Source organism: Hetaerina americana, unplaced genomic scaffold (assembly GCF_022747635.1).
Source record: "Hetaerina americana unplaced genomic scaffold, ioHetAmer1.1.p SCAF_2, whole genome shotgun sequence".
Taxonomy (NCBI): Eukaryota; Metazoa; Arthropoda; class Insecta; order Odonata; family Calopterygidae; genus Hetaerina; species Hetaerina americana.
Genome location: NW_027286763.1, coordinates 106,917,976 through 106,931,078, shown reverse-complemented (window position 1 = coordinate 106,931,078; position 13,103 = coordinate 106,917,976). Strand labels below are relative to the sequence as shown.

The window sequence follows — 13,103 nt, the reverse complement described above, 5'->3', positions numbered from 1 at the left end:
AATCGAAGGAGAAAATGAATGAAAATGCAAAAGAAAAGTCAAATGCGAACAAAAAATACGTCGTTCTCTCTAGGCATTTCCTCATAATTCGCTTGATAATTTCCAAATGGGGCGAATTCAAACCAAAACTTCGATAGGGGTACAACCGTTGCTATATTTGGGAAAAATTTTGAATGGGCAATATTGAAGCCATGTCATGACAACTGTCGCGCATAGGGAAGATTAAATCTGGTCAAATAGCGTTCCACCGTACTGTTCAATCGCGCATTAGCTGCAGTCTTTTATCTTTCTCGAATGGCGAAGAAGGTTTTGCGTCGCCCTTCCCCCACCCTCTCCCTCTCCCCCCCCCCCACCGCCGGTGACCACGTCCCCTCCGCCCGCTCCTTCTATCCTCTCAACTCCCATCAATCCCCACAGTTGTTCATCGGGACGAGGCGAGATGGATGTGTCTCCCACCGAAGTGCTCCTTTCCCTCCTGCTCTTCGTGGTCGCGTGGGTCCTCTTCGTGCCCCGCCTCCAGTCATGGTACTCGCGGCGATCTCGATTCAACAGCCTCATGGCCAAGATCCCCGGTCGCAAAAGCATCCCGATCATCGGTGACTGCTACGAACTCGTCTCCAACCCTCAGAACAGTACGTATGGTCGATCTCTCATGTTCACCTGTAGTGTGCGGGGTCTGGCCGCGGTTCTCTGGGAGATGTTCGTGAAAACTACAGTAATGTGATCACGCCCTTCATTTCGATAGGTGAGGGTGGCGCTCACTTCGTACCAAGCCCTAGACGACGTTGAAATACGCACATCAGTGCACCGTGGAGAGAAGACAATTACTTTCACTGTGCCGACTGCGATTTCCCAGCAAAACCCGATGTTCAGAGAATTACTCAGCTTGAGTGACGTTGAGGGCGTCCAAAAATCAGATTTCGACCCCAGGGCAGCAGTTGAACGTTCTGTTCACTTGACTACTAAGTCGTCATTCATTAATTAGCGCATTTCGTATCATAATAATGCATGAAATATGCGGAGTTCGATATTTTTTGGTGTGTGGTCATCGGAACAATGTCATACGTACACTGCTCCTGCAGGCCTGGGCAATCTTGAAATGGGGAGTGGGCGAATGCCGTCACGATCACTTGTATTTAGGATATGAGTCTGTCACTCAATCACCAAGGCAATGGTAAAGCATAGAGATCCTGATGCTAGAACCTCTCTCCTTGATGTCATGTAACCTTATAGACATATGCATATAAGTATGGCTAAGCCCCTTAGGTACTAATTGAAATTATTTCTTAAGGTTAAGAACACAATTATTTTCATAGCATTACGATGGGTGGATATGGAGTAAAATAGTTTTCTTAATGATGCAGGTCATTAAACCGACTTCAGACGCCCCTCGGGTCACATAAAAATTTTTCTTCCGTGCTAAACGTAAGAGTTCGATTTCTTATTTCAATGCTCGCATTATGTCATATTACAGTTTTTATTTTCCTTTAGTTCAGATGTCCCGTAATGCACCCCGGATGTTTCATTTCATTGACATTCGACCATTCAAATAATGCAAGCCTCTTTTCCGTGCAAATCAAGATATCTTCGAATTAAAGACTTTTTATTTTATTCATCCTGGTTTGAAACCAGTCTTTCCCTACAAAGCCAATCAAAGCTAATATTGCAGCTCCGAGGGAATTTCTGAGGTTTGCTCAATTCACAGACCCGATGAAAGTTTTGGTGGTGTTCGGAAAATGTTTGGCTGTTTGAGTAGAAAACTTGTATATAATTTAATGAAATTCCCAATTACGACAAATGAAAATCAAACAACTGTTCGCCGAACTTAGAGAGATTTATAAATATGACGAATGCCTATTTCTACTCCTTTGTCTTCCTTGATATGAAGAGATGATAAATACAATTCGAACCGGCAACATTATTGATAAACGAAGTCAATTATGTTCGCTCTTAAAATATATCAGTTCATATCGGAGGCTAATCTATGCTAAAGGAACCATCATCTTAATTTTTTTAAACATTGTCTTTTTCACACTACTTTTTAATATTTGTTATATTTATTATTGTTACTACCTTAATTATTTTTAGCAATGTACATTTATCGAATATGAGCTACTTAAATCAATATTTGTTTCTATTCCATAAGTTTTGTTTTCCTTAGGGAGATAAAAGTCCCTCAAATTAGAGTGAATATTCGAATCTTTTCTTGAAATACCCGGAGCGCATCTTTCTGTTTCACCAACGTTCGTGGGATACCTTCCGAAAACCATTCCATGAGAACTGGTGGAGAACATCTCTTGTTAATGCTTTGGCTCTTCGCGCGGACTACATTTCATTTATAAATAACGTTGGTAGTTCATTCACCCACAGCAATTAAGGGAGAGACGCCCTCGTGCACTTTTATCGAGGGATGCTTGAGTATTTTGGCGCTTGTGTTATATGCCTTTCCCACTCATAAATATCTGACGCCATGAAATTCCGCCCCAAGCGATTGATTTTTCCGCCATCTGTTTCATATCGTGCCACTGTAAATTAGTCAATTTACCCTTGCGTTAATATTCCGGGAACAAGCTTCGTACCACGAAATCCATGACTTAAGCGTGGTCCTATTTCTGGTAACGGAGGGAAGAGGTCACCACAAGCGATTGGAATATAAGGCACTGTGCTCGGACTCATTTTTCGTCTTCAATGAAAATAACACTCCACCTCTCTGTGAAGGTTGCGACTTCCCTTTGACCGTCAGACACCTGCCGACTGTATGCGAGAAATACCGGGCGGTGTGCGCTAGGCTAAGCATCCAGGGATGCCATAAACCAGATGTCATTAGCCGAGCAATTGCTTTTTTAAAGGAATATGAACTCTTTAGCTCTTGAAAACAATCACGGTACTGCGCACTCATCACCTCTGGTCTTTTGTTATTTCAATTATCAATAATACACTTATTTGCTTCCAATGTCAAATTAATATTTCCAAGCCATTGGGTGGTGAGAGATGCCGAATGTGCCAGCTTAGTATTCCGCGCACGCAAATAAATCGATCACCTCTAAGATAATAAAACGCTTCTGTAATTGTGGTACGTAACATTTTTTGACGACAAGACCAAACTTTTCTCGCTGTGTGATGGAACATAACCGATTTTTATACATTTTTGGCGAATATTTTTATTATATATAATATAATATATATATATATATATATATATATATATATATATATATATATATATATATATATATATATATATATATATATATATATATATATACATATATATAATATATTATATATATATATAATATATTATATATATTATATATAATATATTATATGTATATAATATTATAAATTTATATAATATTGGGACGGCACAATAGAACACAAATAAAATAGTAACACTTAAAAGGACACTCACACGGTAAATTGTTTAAGCTTTCGACTTCAACTCTTACTTGAAGAAGGCCTCTGAGAAGGCCGAAAGCTTAAACACCTTCTTAAATTGTTTAAGCTTTCGACTTCAACTCTTACTTGAAGAAGGCCTCTGAGAAGGCCGAAAGCTTAAACAATTTACTGTGTGGGTGTCCTTTTTAAGTGTTACTATTTTATTTGTGTTATATTGTGCCGTCCCAATATTATACTGCTCGTGTGAGTGTTTCCGTATAATCGTTATATATATATATATATATATATATATATATATATATATATATATATATATATATATATATATATTATATATTATATATTATATATTATACATACACACACACACATGTGTATATATATAATATTATATGTTCGCCAAAAATCGATAACAAATCGGTATTTTATTTATATATATATACATATATATCTTTTATTTTAAACTAATCTTCTGAGTGATAAGCGTATTGAGAAAAAAAAGCCATTGTGATATTTTTGTGCGACCAAAGTTTTCGTATAGACGACTGATAACGAGTAATTTGATTTTGTAATCCTTTAGAAGATTATGAATGCAGCTCTTCAATAACTTACGTTGGTACTTGTAAGTATTTTAGTAATTGTTTTAACTGACATTCTAACAATATGGATGCATTGTAAATCGATCTATCTACACCCATGTCTTGAATATATTATATCTCTATCGTTTTAATGAGAATTAATGTCAATACATTGGCTTGAGAAAGTGTGCTGGCATGTTTTAATATCGAATTACAATTTTTTCATCCATCGCATCGACCAAGGAAAGTCACCTGTATAATATTAGGTCCTAAAAAAATAATTCCACGAAATTTCATGGAAATTTTGTGGAGAGGTTAAGCCAAAATATATTTAAATGTTTTGTCTTTAAACAATTTTAGTATAAAATGTATCTAATTATTCAATATTTCAGTTAGGGTGACAATAAATGCCAAAATATCCATACGTAAGATGAACATTTTAATTCAGCTCGTCTTGTTTTGTCACGACGTAAATTTAGCTCTCTTTTTAATTACTAGTTTTATTAAATCATTCCGTAGAAAACCAAGCTAAATTCTTTGGTTGGTGACCTTCTCAAACCTTGGTAACTGTGAATTCAAGGAATCCCTGCAGAATTGAGCTCCGTAAAAATAACCAAATTTTGAAAAAAAATTCTGAATTAAGTTTTTCAGTTGGGGCAATAACTTTTTGACGAAAATTAAAATATTGCTTAGCTTTTCGACATTAAAAATAAAATATTCGCGGGAAAAAATTAAACCAAATGAAAAATAAAGCAATAAGTTATTTCGTCTGGAAAGATATTTATGACGAGAAAGCAGAGTTTGATACCCTAACCTCCCGGTAATTCTTGAGAAATTTTAAACGTAAACCCTTCCTTCAATCAACTTGGTAATGAATGACTTCCATTTTTCGAATTCTCATTCACAGCTTAGATTGCAGAGGATTCATTTAATAAAACCATCCGCTGCTCGATAAAAAGACATTGAAAATGGGGGAAAGGCCATGTGAATATAGCCATATATTCAGATCATAAAAGCAGTGCCATCGGCTATCCAGAATAATACACTATTTAACGACACCTTGAGTTCAAGTAATTGAGCAGCATGAAGAGCCCTCAATGACATGGCAAATTACACTCGTATTTGCATTATTTGTTTTTCTTCCATGCGTTTATCAGATATTTGCCGTTGGAACGCTAAGTCTAGAGACGCAACTCCTCCATGAGCACATGTAGTTATGCAATCAATGTCTATCCTTGGGATGCCCAGTGTGATAAAATCACCATCACGATTACACTGCGTACTTCGCGTAAATATTAAGATACATGTGTGATTTTAGTTTCTAAAAAAAGTCTTATGAAATAAATACGTGCTTGTAATTTGTTTTTCCATTCGCTACATTTAAAGTGTGTTACTTTGTATTTCGTCCTTCGTCCTGGCTTTTACGTGAACTCATTTTTTAAGAATTAAACACACTGATGGAGAAAATGGCTATGAAATGAGAAATGCAAGTCGAATTTCCCGAGTCTCTCTTAATCTCGCGAACAGAAAGGGAGATCCGCAAACGGTTTAATTCAATGTTCAACACTTCAATAGGGCAGGAATCGCATTGGGTGAGATCTGCATTAGCACAGCTGCCGAGTAGTCGGCAGTCTATTTGAGATAAACACTCTTGGGCTCGTACAGCAAGGGCATCTAACAGCTATTTGCTCTAGAGTTTCTCGGAGGGAGCGTAACGAGCATTAGACCTGATAAGACCTTAGAGAAGCCCGGAGGCGATGTGAGGCGGCCACCATGTCCCAAAGGAATCAACAGACACGCGTTATCTTAAGATTTCTATCGCTTTGGAGAAAGCAAACGAAGCTGCAGTTGAGATGAAAAAATTTTCGATCAATATAAAATAGCTTTGTAAGTCCACAGTTGCATGATGCGCGAGTTGATTAGTTCTCAATTGGCTCGACGACTTCTTGTGCACCTTAGAGCGTCGTCCAAACGTCTCCAATGCTCGTGCGTGAAACTGAGGGAGCGACAGTCGTCGGAAGCATGGCGATGAGTCTGCCCTTGACGCCCTCAGGGCACTCGGTTACGATTTAGTCGCCGCCTGTGCCGCCGAGTCCCTCACCATAAGTACACCCTCAGATAAAGGGGTACCTCGACCCTATGGTCATTAGCCGGACGGCTTCCAGCCATTTCTTCCCGCGTCACTTAATTACGAAACTTAAGCACACATATTCAACCTTCAGTCATTGAATTGTTTTTGTACAGTCCAAAGCCACTCCTACCTGTCAGTAGTACAAGTAATACCTAATACAGAGCCTGTAGACACAGGCACTGTAATAAGTTCCGGTACTCGGGAGAGAAAAGATTGCTTAGTTGTAATGAATGTTTGCCATAAAAAATTGGAATGAATCCGATTTTCATTGAAATATTCCCGAAACAACTAGCAACATCATCGCGAGTCCCTGTAATGTGGGCATATTATTTCATAATGCTACGTTGCTGCACTCGGTAGTGTATTATTTTAGCGATTAAACTCATCCCTGTGAACAAGAAAATATTCTTGACTCAGATTAAGCAGGACGTAACACAATTCCAAAGAGAGGGCATATGAAAACCATTTGAAGTAGTAGGTGAGGTCGCAGGAACGGGGTCAGGTGCGTTCCTGATAAATAGTGAATTGCGCCGTCGTTATATAATGCCAGATACGAAGTAAATGCAGGAAACCCACCGCAAGGGATTAGAGCAGTTATCCCAAGGTGTCTCTTAAGCTTTCGCTTGCGGTGAGGCGTGCTGGAGTCGCCCTCGGTGGTCGCGAGCCTTCAACCTTGAAGGGCCAGGCCATGGACTGGAAGCTGGCGGTCCTTTTTGCCGCAATGTTGATTCCTTTAATATTTCGCATAAAACGTTTCCATTTCATTCTAATAATCCATTTTTTTGAGTGTTGACGCCTTCGAAGTTTAAAAATCATTTTGTGAAGCTTAAGGATTAGCATCAGTTTTTTTTTAAGCAATGAGCCATTATAGAATAAGCAATACCATAATCACATTATCAACCCCAAGGTCTGTTGAGTAGTTGATTGTAGAGTTAACCCAGTACTAAGCCCGACGGGGTTCAAAATTCACACATCAGGGTAGGGGGGCAAGTTCCTGTGCCGGTTATGGTTTCCCAGAGAGTTATGGTTCGCGAAAAATGACAGCTAAGGGTGAAGGGTGTCCATAGAGACGTGCCCGGGAATCGAACCCGGGCCTTCCGGTCAGTAATACTACGCTCTACTCCCGGACGTCCCCTGAATAAAGCATATGAGAGCAAAAAAAGAAAGGATGTACGAGAGAAAATTGAGTGCTTCAACCACCAAGCAAATACTGATGAATCGAGAAATAGACGCAGCCAGTGGACAAGAGGGCATGCGGAATATAAATAGAGCGCACCTTTGTTTTTCATTAAAAGAAGGAACGAATATCGTTGGTTATCTCCTATATGAATATGGATGAAGACTAACTTTATAGGTAATATTGTAACGAACTGTTCTTGTCTTTAGAGTAATCAGTCAAGTCCCAAGAGAAATTAATATGGCAGGCATGAGAGGCACACATGATAGGGCGGATGAGCACTATAGGGTCATTGGATCGGTTGAGGTCCGCCATCCAAACAGGCGACGAAACATAGCACCACTCAAGGAAGGGAAACGATCATAAATAAGAGTGACTAGGCACATTGCTTTAATCAGTACTTAAGAACCGGAAGGGTTCAAAGTTCAAATGATAAGAGACTCGCGGCTTACAAGCGATCGTCATGAGGAATCGGACTTAAGATTGGTTTCCTCAGTATTTTCACCATGCTCTATTCTTAAACGAGAGTAAACGCCGATAAAAACTTAATATCGGTCCACATGATCTTCCCCAATATGGATCAAAATGTGTTAATCTTTAGGTGCGCTGACAGCTTTGATATCATCACACCTCGCTCACGACTTAACAAACACAATCCATCGCACTTTACACCACTGCTCACAGTGATATTGATATAGGTAGATATTTATTTGATATAGATATTGTAGTACCCTGCAAGTCACCTCTAGGGTGTGTAGTAGGGGGTGATTTTTTTGTTTGGCTTGGTTTTGAAAACAAGGTTAATTTTTATCCGAATATGACCCTACCGGGGTCAGACAATGTTATTCTGATCCCCTATCGTTCGTGGAAAAAATGGCATCTTAAATTTGTTCTACACTTAAACTCTCTAATTTGATTGACATGATCTCTTCTACCGTAGTACGATGGGGGTAATGATACATTTTCAGCATCACTCCTACAGAGACGTCCTTCCAATTTATGCAAGAGATTTAATCTGTAATTTAACCTTCACTCCGTGAGAGATTTCCAGCCTAACTCTTCTAATATTTTTGATACGCTATTAAGTTTATTGTTACAACGTTTTATAAATATAGCTCCTCAACACTGTACGCGATCCTAGCAGCATATTCTAAACGAGGTCTAACCAACGACAGATAACAATTCTCTATGGCCTTTTCATCACATTTACCAAGAAGTCTTCCTATAAATCCTAATTTTTTGTTAACTTGTCCAAATAATCCCCGTATGTGTTTCACCCAGGAGAGACCGTGTGCTAGGGTAACGCCTAGGTATTTAATTGAGTCTAAAAAATCAGTTTCGGTGTTCCCGATGCAGTGGACGATCGGCACGAAATTGCTCTTTTTTCCAAGAATTCATCACTACGTACTTTTTTAAGTTTAATTCTAATTTCCAAGTGTCGCACCACCGTTGCATAGTATTAAGATCATCTGATAAAGCTGTGAGGGAATTAGATCTGTAAATTGCTCGGTTCCTCCTTGTCTCCGTTTTTAAATATTGGTGTTACGTTGGCCGTTTTTCAATATCTGGGAACCTTGTGATCTACCAGCAACTTCTTAAATATTATTTTTAGAAACGGCACAATTTCCGAAGCTAGATCCTCAAATTTACTATCCGGCATTTCATCGGGCCCGGAGGATTTATCAGGCTTGATAATCTTCAGCAAACGTTAAATTGTATTACTTGAGATTTCAACTATGGGCATCGGCACTGTACGCGATCCAATTCGGCAATCAATCCAACTTAGTGAGGATCCCATATACTTGCAGCATATTCTAAATGAGGCCTAACCAACGAAATAATACATTTCTCTTTTTACTCATTGTTGACAAATCCATGGTAACTTTAGCATCCTAAAAATGACAACGAGGCATTACTTTAGTTCCTGCAGTTTTATGGGATGAATTGACCAGAAGTAATTCTACTACCGATAGCAATTATGTTTCATGCTATTTGTTTTTCCAGCGTTACTTCTTCAATTTGCCAATGATTATTATCTCTGAGGGTGCACCCCTTAAGCAATGGCAAGTCTTATTCATATTGCGATATAATTATGCAAATAAGGTCAAGCAATCAAAAAGAAACCGTCTATTTCATACCACCTGTCGATTACGCGTGTACATTTAATTTTTATGCCAAGATGTAATAACAAAGGACATCTTATCATTCAGATACTATTTCATGCAATAACGTACCTTCGGACCACAATTGTATGAATTTATCTCATTCCTCACCTTATTCGTCCCATTTGCATAAAATTGCATGAAATCGCATGTTATGAATATTGTGCCCAAATTATTTCTTCCTACGATTATTAACTATTTTTTAAAAATCAATTGCTTTCCATTTAATTGTACGATTACTTACCATGCTAGTTACTTTTAATTTCAATAAATTACTTTTATTCCGAAAATTATTGAGAGTGGTTCCAGTTATATTTGATTGCTTATCTCATCGCCGATTACACATTTATATCTGTTTTTACATTTTTTCCTCGCCAATCAATACTTCCATTTTCTAGCGATTAGGATAGCTCTGCTCGTGCATTTGATGTGATTATATACGAGAGGACAAGTTCCTGTGGTTTCAATTCGGCCTATGGGGCTCCAAATATTTTTAATTCTTCTCGATCTTAAACCAACCAATATAAATTTCCCTCCCTTCACTTGTCTTGTGCTTGTTAATTGTTTTAATTATGCTTTAGAGCAGACTATGCTCAACAAATTTCAAGGCGATTCAGAAGAAAATGTGGCTTCCTTCTTTTGTCTGAACTCGTCCCAAATCATTAATTTTCGTTTTCAATTACAGCTACGTTCTTAAAATGAAGTTAGCGATCAGTTTTTAATATTCCAATACACCAGCTGTCCAACATTCTTCATATGCTTATTGAGTAGTTCTCTGATTTCAAATTTTGAGCATTCTTTATTTATTGGTGTGTTTATTTAATTTGCAATGTTCACAGGGGAAAATGAATGACAGCCACAGACGAATATGATCAAATACTAATAATATTATATTCAAAATGTTATGACTTCATTAAATTTGATAATGGGTTCTAAATGCATTGAGCCTATACATGATACGTAAAATGTGCATTGTAAAAAATTCTATTCTAAACGCACAAATTGCAAATTTGTAAATTTCATAGTTATCAAATAAATTCTCCTAATCCATGTGCATATAACTTGCTATTTTCGTCTTGAGTTTGTCTTATGGCAAAACTGATTAATCATTTTGCAATAATTTTTTAAACTCTTAGGTTATAATTTCACGCAGTAAAGTGAGTACCGGTCGTTTTTCTCGTCTTTCGGGCTTAAATATTTTAGGGACTCCCAAAATCAAATCCAAAGATAAGTAATGGGTCAGAGCATCGATTAATAAATAGATTCTCCTGTGATGGATCAGGAAAGCTGAATTTCATAGAAACGTTTGAACTTACCCAATGTTTTTCTTACTAACAAACACTGAAAAATACCAATTTCCTGACAGTTTTCCTTCGACCAAAAACGAAGCCGAAGCATAGAGGACTGAAAGCTGCCAATGCGAGAAATAAATCGCGAACATCTAATATACATGTGTGCCTGTTATACTGATAACACCGATACTTCTGGGAGTATTGAGTGTTCAACTAACCTAATAATACGACGTAAAAGTACTCTTTGTCATCAAGTTATTCGTAAATACATTTTTATTTCTTTAAGTTCAATCCATTTATTTGTATATCAAACTTAAATAAAATCTCATTATATCCGACGGATGGATGGATTTATTTTCATTTTGCGCCTTGCTCACGTGCGCCCATTGTTATCCCAACATGCTCTCGCCTCGTCCGAAAGGGGCTAGCCGTAGCGTAGCAACAGAACGCCAATATTTCGAACGAGATTCAGACCACGTTCCTCGAACATATCGGCAAGAACGGACATAGGCGGATGTTATTCGTCGTCCCATTGATCGAGAAGAGGCGACACTACAGAACGGGCAAGCTTTTATATTCGATATGTTATTCTGACTGAATTCCGGTGACGATTGCCCGCCAAGTTACCATTGACCCATAATCCGGGTAAATATGAGGAGCAAGCAAGCCGACGCTTACGGAGATAATGATAGAATGACTAGCTAAAGAAGAAAGGCCAGAGGGCGTTTCAGATAAAGTTACCGAGTAATCGGCGGCACACCGTGGTTACTTAATGTGTGTTCATTTTATATGTCCTTATCTCTGGGGCTGGATTTTAGACTGCTATATTTTTTTGGATATGCGAAGCGAGAACATGTAGTGAACTGATGGAATTGTATTTAATTATTTTCAAAGGGGTCATTGCCTGTAGCATTGTCAAAAAAGTGTTGGGATGTTTCCAGCAATTCCTAAACTCACCGTAAATTCACCCACTGAAAATCCATGGCATGTTGGCACACTATCCACTCCCGATTAGATCCCGCTGCTCCCCGAATTCCTATTTGCTTATTCGGGTTAAGCATAAAAAATTCAAAAGTAATCCAACGCGAAATCAAAGGATGCATTTGTTTTCGCCCTTGAATTGTTAATTTATATATATAATGCCCTTTATTTCAGAATTTTTGGAGATAATTGCTGGGTTAGTGAAGGAGAAAGGAGCTTTATTCCGTATTTGGATTGGTCCATTCATGGGCAGTGTTCATATTTCTTCGTGGAAATATGCAGAGGTAAGTATAAGCAATAAATACAACTTTTCAGATTAAAAATCTCTCAACAACAAATAATCAAACTAAACTATTCCTCATCTAATGTATTTTATCCTTCGTACTACTTCAAAAATGGCAATTTCCAAATGTTACTGTGTGTGTTAATGGGCTTCCTTAAGATTTTTTCACAAACAACCATAGTCACCTTCTGAATCTCAGCCATATGTTCAAAGGGAGTATATGGGAGTAAATGGGAGGGTATGGGAGTATATGGGAGGGATATGGGCCATTGTTAATGACCATCAATGATAGTGTGTGGAGAGATGAAGTAGGGCTCAAGAAGGAACAATAACTCATAAGACTTGGTCACTTACTCGAGAATCCACTCAATGGGAGCCTGCTGGACCATTTTTCAAATTTTGACAGTTTTACTTTTTTTTAAAGTACGCAAAGCAATATGGCTTGAGTACGCCCAAGATAGCAGGTGATCACTGGGGATGGGATGTGATATAAAGGAAGATGAGGGTTAAAGGAGGGATGAGTATGAGGAGCAAAAGATATCTATGATAAAATGATCAAATTAAAAGAGAGGATAAAAAATGACAGTGTTCTTTCGATGGCCATGACATATAGTATTCTTCAGGAAAGGTATGGTAGAAATATGACCCCACCACTGTCATGGGAAAGTATAGTGGAGATGGGAGGGAGAGTTGAGGTGTTTATGGATGGGATGGATGGATGATATTGCGAGTAGGGTAATTATGAAAGGATAATTGGAAGAGCCTGATACGTATTACATATCCCAGATTGTTTTCATTCTCCTAATGAGGTAAATGAAATGAAATACTAAAATATGCCTTGTATTTCAATGAGAAAAAATTATGATTCCATGGATTGGCTAATAAAATAATTAGTAATTTTTAAGATGTGCTGTCAATGATAATCGGGGATGAGATTCATGAAAAGAAATATAATAAAATAAGAATGGCATTTTTCTCTGGCCAATTAGCTTATCCAGGACTTAATCATATGATGAATTAGTGAGCTCATTCCAGAGTTCGGTAATGGTAGCTGTAAAATAGTTGTATTTTTCATTAATTTATAAAATTTTTCCAAGTTT

At 37.9% G+C, this 13,103-nt stretch overlaps 1 protein-coding gene across 1 annotated transcript in view; it reads left to right on the top strand.

Annotated features, from left to right (window-relative positions):
• The first annotated feature begins 431 nt into the window (after positions 1-431).
• The window catches only part of LOC139688366 (cytochrome P450 4C1-like), a 32,757-nt gene continuing 20,085 nt past the window's right edge, over positions 432-13,103 (top strand). The window contains exons 1-2 of the mRNA XM_071585900.1: positions 432-632; positions 11,895-12,004. Of these exons, the coding sequence (XP_071442001.1) occupies positions 440-632; positions 11,895-12,004 (303 nt within the window). The 5' untranslated portion in view covers positions 432-439. The remainder of the gene's footprint in view (positions 633-11,894; positions 12,005-13,103) is intronic.